Genomic DNA, 11,499 nt, shown 5'->3' with positions numbered 1-11,499 from the left:
AGTGGCATAACCTACCATCGGTGTAACGAACACTTCAGCTCCACCACCCTAAATTTTTTTAAATTAATTATCATAATATAGACTTAAGTAAAGACTCAAATTAACCCAACCGTTCTAGGAATTGAGTCAAGTTTTGAGTTTTTGAACTATGATTTAGACCACTTGTTCTTGATTCTCTTTGTGGATGGGCCATAGCCCAAATATTGGAAAGCTAGACTTCAACACAAATACACAATGATCCACATTCGACCGGCAGTTCTATCCATACAGGAAAGCTAGGATTTTTTTATTTTTATTTTTAATATATGGTTGTGGCCTCTTTGACTGCCCTGCAAGTCTTTGATCAGGTGTGTCAATGGCCCAATTTGTAAACGGGCAGTGACAAGTGATATGACAGATCTTGTTTGATTTCATCCGTAACAAATAACAACTATCTGCCGATTATATAAGGATGTATTTAATGTGTTGCAAATGTTTGGTGAAAAGCCTTTGATACTCTGGATGCATGCGATGATGATACATACGCATATAGAAATTACTTGGAAATAGCACACATACATGAAATATATAAACTCTCTGGGGCCACCATGATGTAAACGTCGTATCCATTCCATCCCATTTTACCCACTCATTTTAAAGCATGGCCCAAAATCAAAGCATATATAAAGCTCAAGTGGCCATACCACAGGAAACAGTGGATAAGGACGTCTATTGCTGAAGCTTTCCTAGGGCCCACAGTGATATTTATTTGTTGTCTAACCTATTCATAATATCACGCAGTCATAGATGAAGGGGAAACATTAGAGGACATTAATACCGCCCAAAGCTGATCAATTGTATGCCTTGGCCATGTCTAGTTTCCATCTCCCTTGGCGTGATAGGGCCGCTATGCTATTATTAAATTTAGAAAGCATAGGCAAGACCCAACTCTATTTTAATTGGGTCCAAGTTGATGCATGTGACCTAAACCTGACCTGAATTAAACTGGGTCCTAAAAGATGAGACATTGACTCGACAAATTTATTAATGGGTTTAAAAAAATTGAACACAAACATGTTAGAATGGGATTGATGCATTCATTAATAAATTGAGCACATGGTAAATACAAAGGGAGGGGATTAGGTGCATCCCCTGCCTCACCCAAGACAGTACAGCCCTTACTGTGGGGCCCACCTTTATGCATATATTCTATATCCACCTTGTCCATCCATTTTTCCAGGTGGGTCCCATGGTAAGGGCTGCACCTAATTGGCTCCCACATGCATATAGCCCCAAAAATTATTGATCCACATCAATAAAACTAGAGTCACAATAACCTATGCCTCTTTCAAGATTGAACAAATCATCAAATAATAAATGAATTCTGATTCCATCATTCCAAACGTAGTTTCAAATACAAAATGTATAATCACAAACAAAAAAGAATAAAAAAAAATTTAAAAATAGAAAATAAAAAAGAATAATGTCAATCATCCTTCTTAAACCCTAACCCGGCACAAGGGACACATGTTACTCTGTTCCAACCACTGAGTAATGCAAGCTCCATGGAAAACATGAGAGCACGGCATGCGCTTTACTTCCATATCATCACCAAACTCATCCAAACAAATTCTACAATTCTCCATCCAATCTCTTTCTCCCACCTTCTCTGTTCTCAAAGCCTCCTCGATCGATGATCTTGAAGCTGGCGTCCCCCCGAATCCTCCACTCTCCCCATCCATGTCCATCGAGTCTGAAGTAGCCTGATGGACCAATTCATCTTCATCGTAGAAATCTGACGTAAGATCTTCAATCTCCAATACAACCTGCAGCGAGTAACGTCCCTTTCTAACCACCTCTTCTACCATAGAATGGAGAGAGGCAGCAATGGATTCTTTCAAGCTTCCAAGTATACAGGAACATATTTCTAGGTCGGAAAGCATCGTCGGAATGAAGAGCTGCAAGTTCTGCGGAATGAGTAAGCTGGACATCTCGACTGACAAGGACTTGATTGTGGTCAGAATCTCCGTTTCAGCGGCAACTGTAAAAGTGAGATCATGTCCGGACAAATCTAGCAGTTGATGCTTCTTCTTCCGACGAATTTCAATGGCTGCGATTGGATCTTGAGTTTCATCACTTTTCATTATTTTGCCAGAAATCTTATAACTTGTGTCGTGATCGCAGGCCATGTTTGTGGTAAGGTCTCAAAGGAAGGAAAGAGGAGAAGAAAAGCACTCTAGAAAGGAAGGAGAAGTAAAACTTGATTTTCAAGTTTCCTTTTCTATGACTAATATATAACCTGTATCCTTCCCTACGGACGCGGGATTTCCGGGATTTCTTTCGCAGGAAGCTGCTGCGCTGGTAAGCATGGTGGGGTGCACCGCGATGCTTGTGACAAATTCACCCCCATCCATGGACGCCGATTTCCTGCGAAAGCCTTTCGCAGGAAGTTCCTGCGGTGGAAACTTAGGTGGGGCCTACCGTGATGTTTGTGAGAAATCCACTCCGTCCATCCGTTTTTTGAACTCATTTTAGGACTTAAGACCAAAATTGACCAGGGTCCAAGACTCAAATGGGCCGCACTAAAGAAAAATGTGTGTAGGGAAATTCCTGCCGTTGAACATTCGTAGCGTCAACGGTGTTGTTTATATGCCATCTATACTGTTTATAACGTCATTAATATTGGGATGAAATGAAAACAAAAATATTATACTGATTCAAGGCTTCCGTGGCCACACGAATATTTCAACTGTTGAGGTTCAATACTCACGTTTTTGGCCCACCTGAATATTGGATCCGGATCATTTTTGGCCAAATGTCCTAAAATGAGCTCACAAAACGGAGGAATGGAGTGGATTTCTCAAAAACATCACCTCAGGCCCCCCTAAGCTCCCAGCGCAGGAACTTCCTGCGAAAGGCTTTATCAGGGAATCCCCGTCCCCCATCCATCCAAGAAACGGATCGGCTACTCACCCTGCCACTAGCCAACTGCTAGTGGTCGGTGCTCTGTGAGCCCAACCATGATGTGTGTGTTTCATCCGTGCCATCTACCCATTCTTTCATGTCATTTTATGGCATGAGCCCAAAAATGAGATTGATCGAATCTCAAGTGGACTGCATAACATTGATTGAACACCCACCATTAAAAACTTCTCAAGGGCTACAAAAGTTTTGAATCAAACTGATATATATTTTTTCCCTTCATCCAAGCCTGTATGATCTAATCAATAGGTTAGATGTCAAATAAATATTACAGTGGCCCTAAGAGATTTTTAACGGTGGACATTCAATCACAACTGTTTTCTTATATGGTCCACCTGATTTAGATCTACCTAATTTTTGGAATCAAGTCTTAAAATTATATTTCAAAATGTATTGGCTGCGTGAATAACACACATGCATCATGGTGGGGTCCACATAGCACCAACCACTAGCCACCTGGCCGGCGGCAGCGTCACTAGCCAAAAAATGAGGTCCATCCATTTTAGGAGCTAATAACAGGACACGTGACAAAAATGAGGTTCACCTAAACCAGAAAGATTCGTTTGGAATCGGATTTCATGCCAACTCTGCATGATATAGCTTACCGTTAAAATGATACAGCGTACTGTTAAAATGATATCGTGAAATGCATAGACGGAGGAGTGGATTTCTCACTTACATCACAGTGGGCCCCACCTGGAACTTTCTGCGAAGGGCTTTCCTCCACCGGAACTCGTGTAAGTGTTTTATGCAGGCCGATCTATCCATTTTACCTGTTGATTTCAAGGCATGAGCCCAAAAAAACCAGATGGATCCAAATCACAAGTGGACCATACCACATGAAACGGTAATGACTCAAAACCTACCATTAAAAATTTGCCAGGGCCCACTGTAATATTTATTTTCCATCAACCCATTGATTAAATTACAAAGACCTTGTCAAATAACAGCTTGATCCAAAACTTTTGTAACCTTCAAGAAGTTTTTTTTTTTAAATGGTGGGCGTTTAATGGCCATTATTTCCTGCAGTGGGTCCGGCCTGGGCTTTGAACCTGTTTCAATTTTGGTTCATGCCCTAAAATGAGCTAATAAAACGGATGCACTGCGTGGATAAGACACATACAGCACAGTGAAACCCACGGTAACTCAGCCCGCAATCCGGCCGCATTTATGTTAATCATTTTTATACGATCATTTTAAGTATTTTATCCACGCCATTAATTATTTATTTATGATTATTTTAAGTTATTACACAAAAAATGAAATAGATAAACAGATCCTGTGGACCACATCAAAGGAAGTTGCAGTATAATGACACCCACCGTTGAAACATCTCTAAGGGTCACCGTGATGTTTTTTTACTACTCAACCTATTATCAAGGTGATGCAGACTTGGATGAAGTGAAAACACAAATTTCATCCTGATCCGACACTTCTCCAGCTCCCAAGAAGTTTTTAATGGTGGAAGTTTAATCCACAATTTATGATCCACTTAAGCTCTAAACTACCTCAAGTTTTGGCTCATACCTTAAAATAATCATTTAAAAATAATTAACGGTATGAATAAAATACTTACATCACGGTGGACCCCACAGAGCCCTGCCCGGACGGATTACCGTCCGGGCGGGGGTAGGACGCAATTCGTGTCCGTTAATAGAAAGTTCTGATTAGAGATAAAACCGGACGCGAGTTTCTTTACCGGTGGGAGTTTCCTTGCTGGCCAAGTTCAGGCGCGGATTCGGTACTGCTTAGGGACGATCATGTCCGGGGCTCTGTGGGGCCCGTCGTGATGACGTTAATATATTTTGATAAATAATTCTAGGGTATTAGACATAAATGGACGGAGGGTTCAAGTGGACCACACCATTTGAAGAATTGAGAATTAAACTATTACTCCTGAAAATATCTTAGGGCCCACCATGATGTTTCTTTGTCATCCAACTTGTTTATAGGAACACATGGACCTGCACGAGGGGAAAACATTAATATCATCTTAATTCGAAAATTATATGACTCTCAAAAAATTTTCAGTGGTAGGCTTTAAATCCCCACTGCTTCATGTGGTGTGGTCCTTTTTAAGTCTTGGATCTAACTCCATTTATGTACCCTGCCCTAAAATAATCTATCAAAATAAGATAAACGGCATGGATAAAACATATATATATATATATAAGGTTTTATACTGTGGAGCTCATGGGAACTTCCCGTGAGGTTGAGCTGTGTGGGCCCCACAATGATATATGTCGAAAATCTACCCCATCAGTCAGATGCACCATTACATAGTGGACCTAGTGCTTAAAAATCAGGTCAATCTGTGACTTTTTGGGGCCACACCACATACAAAAGTTAAGAGGGGTTACCCTCCATTAAAACATTCATAATTATTTTTTGGGCCCACCGAGATGTGGTTCACAAATCCAGCCCATCCATTATGTGTGTTCCACTTGGATGAGGGGTCAGACCAAGTTTCAGACCCATCCAAATTTCAGGTGGGCCCCACCAAGTGCTTTTATATGTTTTAGGCATGTCTTCACATGATTTTAGATGGTAGGGCCCACCGGAGTTCCGTATACAACTGATTTTTGGGATATCTTATAATTTAAAGGGGACCCATCAAATGCATGGTGTTGATGTTCGACATACATCATGGTGGGGCCCACACATCAACTGCCCATCCTCCCATGCTGTGTCTTGGTGCGGCAATGTTCTTGTAACATGAAGTCACTGCCCTGGGAAGCTAGGTCGGGCTTATCATTATGTTTGTGAGAAATCAACTGCCCATCCCTCCATGCTGTGTCTTGGTGCGGCGATGTTCTTGTAGCATAAAGTTATTAATGGCAGGCATTCAATTTCTATTTTTCGTGTGAAGTCACTTCCCTGGGAAGCTAGGTCAGGCCTATCATTATGTTTGTGAGAAATCAACTGCCCATCCCTCCATGCTATGTCTTGGTGCGGCAATGTTCTTATAGCATAAAGTTATTAATGGCAGGCATTCAATTTCTATTTTTCCGTGTGAAGTCACTGCCCTGGGAAGCTAGGCCAGGTCTATCATTATGTTTGTGAGAAATCAACTGCCCATCCATTTTGTGATCTCATTTTAGGACATGTGACAAAAAATTAGGTAGATCTAAATCTCAAGGAGGCCAAATGAGAGGGGAAACGTAGGAAAATAAATGCCCACCACTGACACCTTTCTGGTCTCCACCTTGATGTTTATATGCGATCGAAGCCGTTTATAAGGTCACTCCCATTAGGAAGAACTGAAAAAAAAAAAAAAAAAAACCCCTTATCATGTTATTAAACATTTGTGGGCTTATGAATGTTTCATTCAATCCTCATTGTTTCCTCTTTTATAGCTTACTTGACTTTTTGATCGACCTCATTTGTTGTCACATGTCTTAAAATGAGTTATCAAAATGGATGGATGGGTGGATATATCTCACAAACATAACAGTGGGCTCACCTGGCTTACCAATGCATGAACTCTCTCTCCGTGTGCCTGCTATTACCTACCATAGGACCTCCCTTCCTATAGCTAAGAAAGAGTAGTAATAACAACAGGTTGTCGTCTCCCAGCCCAGTAGTTCCGCAGCTACTACCGTGGTTGTTGCCGACGAGAATCCCCCGTTCCTATAAGAGGCTTTTGGCACGAAATCGGCATCCGTATAGGTAGGAGTTAGGGCCCACACTGATATAAGTGTTTTGGGCAGGTCGCTATCCATTTTTTTTTAATTTTTAATTTTTTATTTACTTTTAAAGGTATAAGCCCAAATGCAGTCACCGTCCATGGGAATTAAAGGCAAATCATTGGCTAGATGCGTGGCATCAACTCTCCTGTGTCTATGTCTCGGGATTTGTGACAAATGAGTTGAACCGGATGTGATCCAAGTTTGCTTTAGCTTGTTTACGTGGCGCATCTATTCAACATTATTAGAACTATGCTTGGAGCTTATCCATATTGTTTGAGCTTGGTTTGGTCAAAATTATTTTAGCTTGAGTTTGATTTGATTGGGTCTAAATAACCGGAGGGGAAATTGAGTGTACTGGCATCGATGTATGGTTAAATTCTCTAAAAGGATTCAACCATTCAAATATTCTGAAGGTGGCTTTGTGATAAGCTTTTAAAAATTACTTGGACCAAAATGCCCTTTGTCGTCGGTTCAATAGTTACGTCATATTTAGTGATGTGCACGGAACCCTTTTTGAGCGTGGCAAGGCCCAACATATGGGGCCCACACTGATGTATATGTATAATCTATTCCGCCCATCCTTTTTGCCAGTCATTTTAGGGCTAGGGCCCAAATATCAACCCAATCCAATGCTTATTGAAAACCATGATCTATACAACATGACAACCACGACCCATATAACATGGCAACTACGACCCATGCAAACCATGACCATATGGGTCCACATTGATGTATGTGTATGATCCATGTCGCCCATCCTTTTTGCCGTGTCATTTTAGGGATAGGGCCCAAATATTAGCCTGATCCAGCACTAGTGTGGGCCATAAATTAGAAAATAATGGTGATTGTTGAAACTTTTCAAGTTCACTGTAATGTTTGTTAGAAATGGACAATGACCAAGACAAGACTTTTTGGGCCATTACAAGCTGGCCGACAAGGTGGATGGATCGAATCAACCCATTGTGAGCCTTAAGATATGGTACTAATAGTTTGGTAAAAAAGGAAATGAACACATTGAAAATCACGATCTATGCAACATGGCAACCACGACCCATATAACATGGCAACTATGACCCATGCAAACCACGACCCAAATGGGCCCACATTGATGTATGTGTATAATCCACGCGGGCCATCCTTTTTGCCGTGTTATTTTAGGGTTAGGGCCCAAATATCAACCAGATCCAGCGCTCGTGTGAACTACAAAATTGAAAATAATGGCAAATGTTAAAACTTTCGAAGCTCACTCTAATGTTTGTTAGAAGTGGACACTGCCCAAGTTAAGACTTTTTGGGCCCACGACAAGCTAGCCGACAAGGTGGATAGATTGGATCACCCCATTGTGGGCCTTAAGCTATGATATTAATGGTTTGGTAGAAAAGGAAGTGAACATGTTAAAAACCACGATCCATGCAATATGACAATCACGACCCATGCAGCATGACTATCACGACTCATACAATATGCAACTACGACCCATGCAAACCACGACCCAAATGGGCCCACATTGATGTATGTGTATAATCCATGTGGTAAGGGTCGTAGTTGTCATGGGTCACAGTTTTCATGGGTCATGGTTGTCATGTTATATGGGTCATGGCTTTCATGGGTCGTGGTTGTCATGTTATATGGGTCATGGTTTTCATGGGTCGTAGTTGTCATATTTTTGAGCCCATGACAAGCTAGTCGACAAGGTGGATAGATCGAATCACCCTCATTGTGGGCCTTAAGCTATGATACTAATGGTTTGGTAGAAAAGGAAGTAAACACGTTGAAAAGCACGATCCATACAACATGACAACCACTACCCGTATAACATGGCAACTATGATCCATGCAAACCACGACACAAATGGCCCACATTGATGTATGTGTATAATCCATGCCGCTCATCCTTTTTGTCGTGTCATTTTAGGGCTAGAGCCCAAATATCAACCCGATCCAGTGCTCGTGTGGCCCACATAATAGGAAATAATGGTGACTGTTGAAACTTTCCAAGCTCACTATGATGTTTGTTAGAAGTGGACACTGCCCAAGTTAGGACTTTTGGGACTACGGCGAGCTGGCCGACAAGGTGGATAATCGAATTACCCCATTGTGGGCCGTAAGCTATGGTACCAAATGGGCCCATATTGATGTATGTGTATAATCCATGCTGCCCATTCTTTTTGCTATGTCATTTTAGGGTTAGGGCCCAAATAGCAGCTTGATATAGCGCTCGTGTGGGCCATAAAATAGAAAATAATGGTGATTGTTGAAACTTTCATAGCTCATTGTGATGTTTGTTAGAAGTGAACACTGCCTAAGTCAAGATTTTTTGGGCCCACAACGAGCTGGCCGATAAGGTGGATGGATCGGATCACCCAATTGTGGGCCTTAAGGTATGGTACTAATAGTTTGGTAGAAAAGGAAGTGAACATGTTAAAAATCACGTTCCATGCAACATAACAACCATGACCCATATAACATGGCAACTACGACCCATGCAAACCATGACCCAAATGGGCCTCATTGATGTATGTGTATAATCCATGCCGGCCATCCTTTTTTGCCATGTCATTTTAGGGGTAGGGCCCAAATATCAGCTTGATCCAGCGCTTGTGTGGGTCACAAAATAGAAAATAATGGTGTAGCATCCCGATTTTCATGTAGCCAATTACACGCATACCTAGACATATACACTACCTCACTAGGAATAGAGTGAAATATTAAACATAATGGATTAGTGCAAATAGAACAAATAAATAAATTTTGCAGACGAAATTATGTTTAAGGGGGGTAGATTGTAATACACCGAACATTTCAATACCCGAGTATTAAAAGTTCTCGAGTGTTACCATGGAAAGTAACATGATATGTACATATATACAATACAAATCAAACTATCCTAACCTTACATCTATTCCCTGACATGAATCTAACCGTTGGAAATGATTTTCATTCATAGATCCAGCAATTTGACCATTGATTTTGAGACAAAATCATCCATCGTGTGATTTGACAAGCGTACCTTCCTTTAAATGAATTGGTGAATAACTCCTTATCCATAATGAATTAGATGTAAGTCCTTTTGTAATAATTACTTAAAAACATGCCTAAAACCATGTAGAACCATTAGATTTTAGAAAACTCCTAGATCAGTGATAATTACGAAATTACCATTAACATAGATCCCGTGATTCTAGATCACATGGTTCCTACAATCCGTTTAATGTAAAATTTTACATCATGCTTTTGTATCATAAATTAGCTATACATGTCGAATTTTAACCCTTAGATCATTGTAAAAATGACCAATGGACAGATCATCCATTAACCGTTGATTTTGGGGCTTTCCTGATCTTTGGACATGCTTCGAATTTTGGTTCAACCTCTTAAATTATATGGATAAACGAATGGACGGGCTCGTTTACATGAAAAACATCACCGTAGGCCCCACAAGAGTGTTGTGCGTACACCGGAAGTAGGGCACCAACAGTGCACCGGACCAGAAGTCCCGGTCAAACACGGGTTGACCCGTGAAATCCCGAAAGCGGGTGGATGTCCCCACCGCGCAACGCAACGGATAGCGCTCCGTTTGAAGACGTTGTGGCCCACCACTGTGATCGTTTCAGACGATCTGAACCGTCCATCGTGTGTTGGTGGTGGATTCGACCAACATATTTCTGATCAAGTGCACCCATGCATGCACACGTGCCTGCAACAGCAGTCACGAGAAGCCCCGCCGCGTAACCATTCAAAGAAACTAATTTCTGCCATCGTTCGTGGCCCACCGGCCTAGCCATATGAATGATCTGAATCGTCCATCAGATGTGGGCTACATTTTCGACCAAGACCAAGCGAACCTGATAATAGAAAGATATCAGAAGGAAATCCCATTCCATTCGGGAGTCCGGGAAACCTCACGCAGAAGAATCCCATGGGCCACTGCAAACGTGATCCATAATACACCATACCGGGCCAGAAGGACAAGAGAAGATCAATAGAAGGAGTGGATTTTCCAGAAATCCACGATCGTGGCCCCCACCAGGTAATGCAAATAAGCCAAATTGCAACAAATAGCATTTTAAGACATGATCCAAAAATAATCATATCTAAAGCTCAAGTGGACCAAACAACTGTAAACGATGTGAATTCATATATATGTATTATGTATTATCCACGATGTCATGTTTATGTATTATCCACGCTGTCCATCCGTTTTTACATACCATTTTAGGACATGATCCCAAAATTGAATCATATCCAAAGCTTAAGTGATCACACCACAGGAAACCATTGCATATAATCTACGAGCCGAATCAAACTGAGTTGAATCAAGTCAAGCCTCAAGCTGAGCCAAGCCAAGCTGGTGATGCCTTGGTTTGACCTTGATTTGTTTTTTGTAAAATGAGCTTGACTCTTGGTTTGATTTGAATTTCTATTGAATCCAATCTAAGTTAATCTTTTTCAAACCAATTGGAGCCGAGCTTTTGAGCTAGCTTGGTTTGTTTCTAGCTCTAATCTTCCCCCTTCGCAGAAAGAGGTAGAAGTGGCAGAAGGAATCAGGATCATAGGTCTAAAACTCGGTGATGCAAGATTTCTAGCTGAGTCTGTTGAAAACATGCTGCCGACCCTGACTCAGTTGGAAATCTATAAGACTCATTGAATCAGCTAATAAACTAAACCTGATTCAAACATCAATCTCTTTCTTTGAGTGGCATAACCTACCATCGGTGTAACTAACAGTTAAGCTCCACTGCCCTATTTTTTAAGAAAAAATTAATTATCATAATATAGACTTAAGTAAAGACTCGAATTAACCCAAATGTGCTAGGAATTGAGTCGGGTTTTTGAGTTTTTGAACTATG

General features: G+C 41.1%; 1 protein-coding gene across 1 annotated transcript; it reads right to left on the bottom strand.

Annotated features, from left to right (window-relative positions):
• Positions 1-1,478: 1,478 nt before the first annotated feature.
• Positions 1,479-2,168, bottom strand: LOC131219995 (NEP1-interacting protein-like 1). The gene has a single exon (XM_058214975.1). The coding sequence runs from the start codon at positions 2,166-2,168 to the stop codon at positions 1,479-1,481; it is 690 nt and encodes a 229-aa protein (XP_058070958.1).
• Between the last annotated feature and the right edge of the window lie 9,331 nt (positions 2,169-11,499).

Source organism: Magnolia sinica, chromosome 12 (assembly GCF_029962835.1).
Source record: "Magnolia sinica isolate HGM2019 chromosome 12, MsV1, whole genome shotgun sequence".
Classification (NCBI taxonomy): domain Eukaryota; kingdom Viridiplantae; phylum Streptophyta; class Magnoliopsida; order Magnoliales; family Magnoliaceae; genus Magnolia; species Magnolia sinica.
The sequence above is the reverse complement of the archived record's forward strand: the minus strand, read 5'-3'. Positions and strand labels throughout refer to the sequence as shown.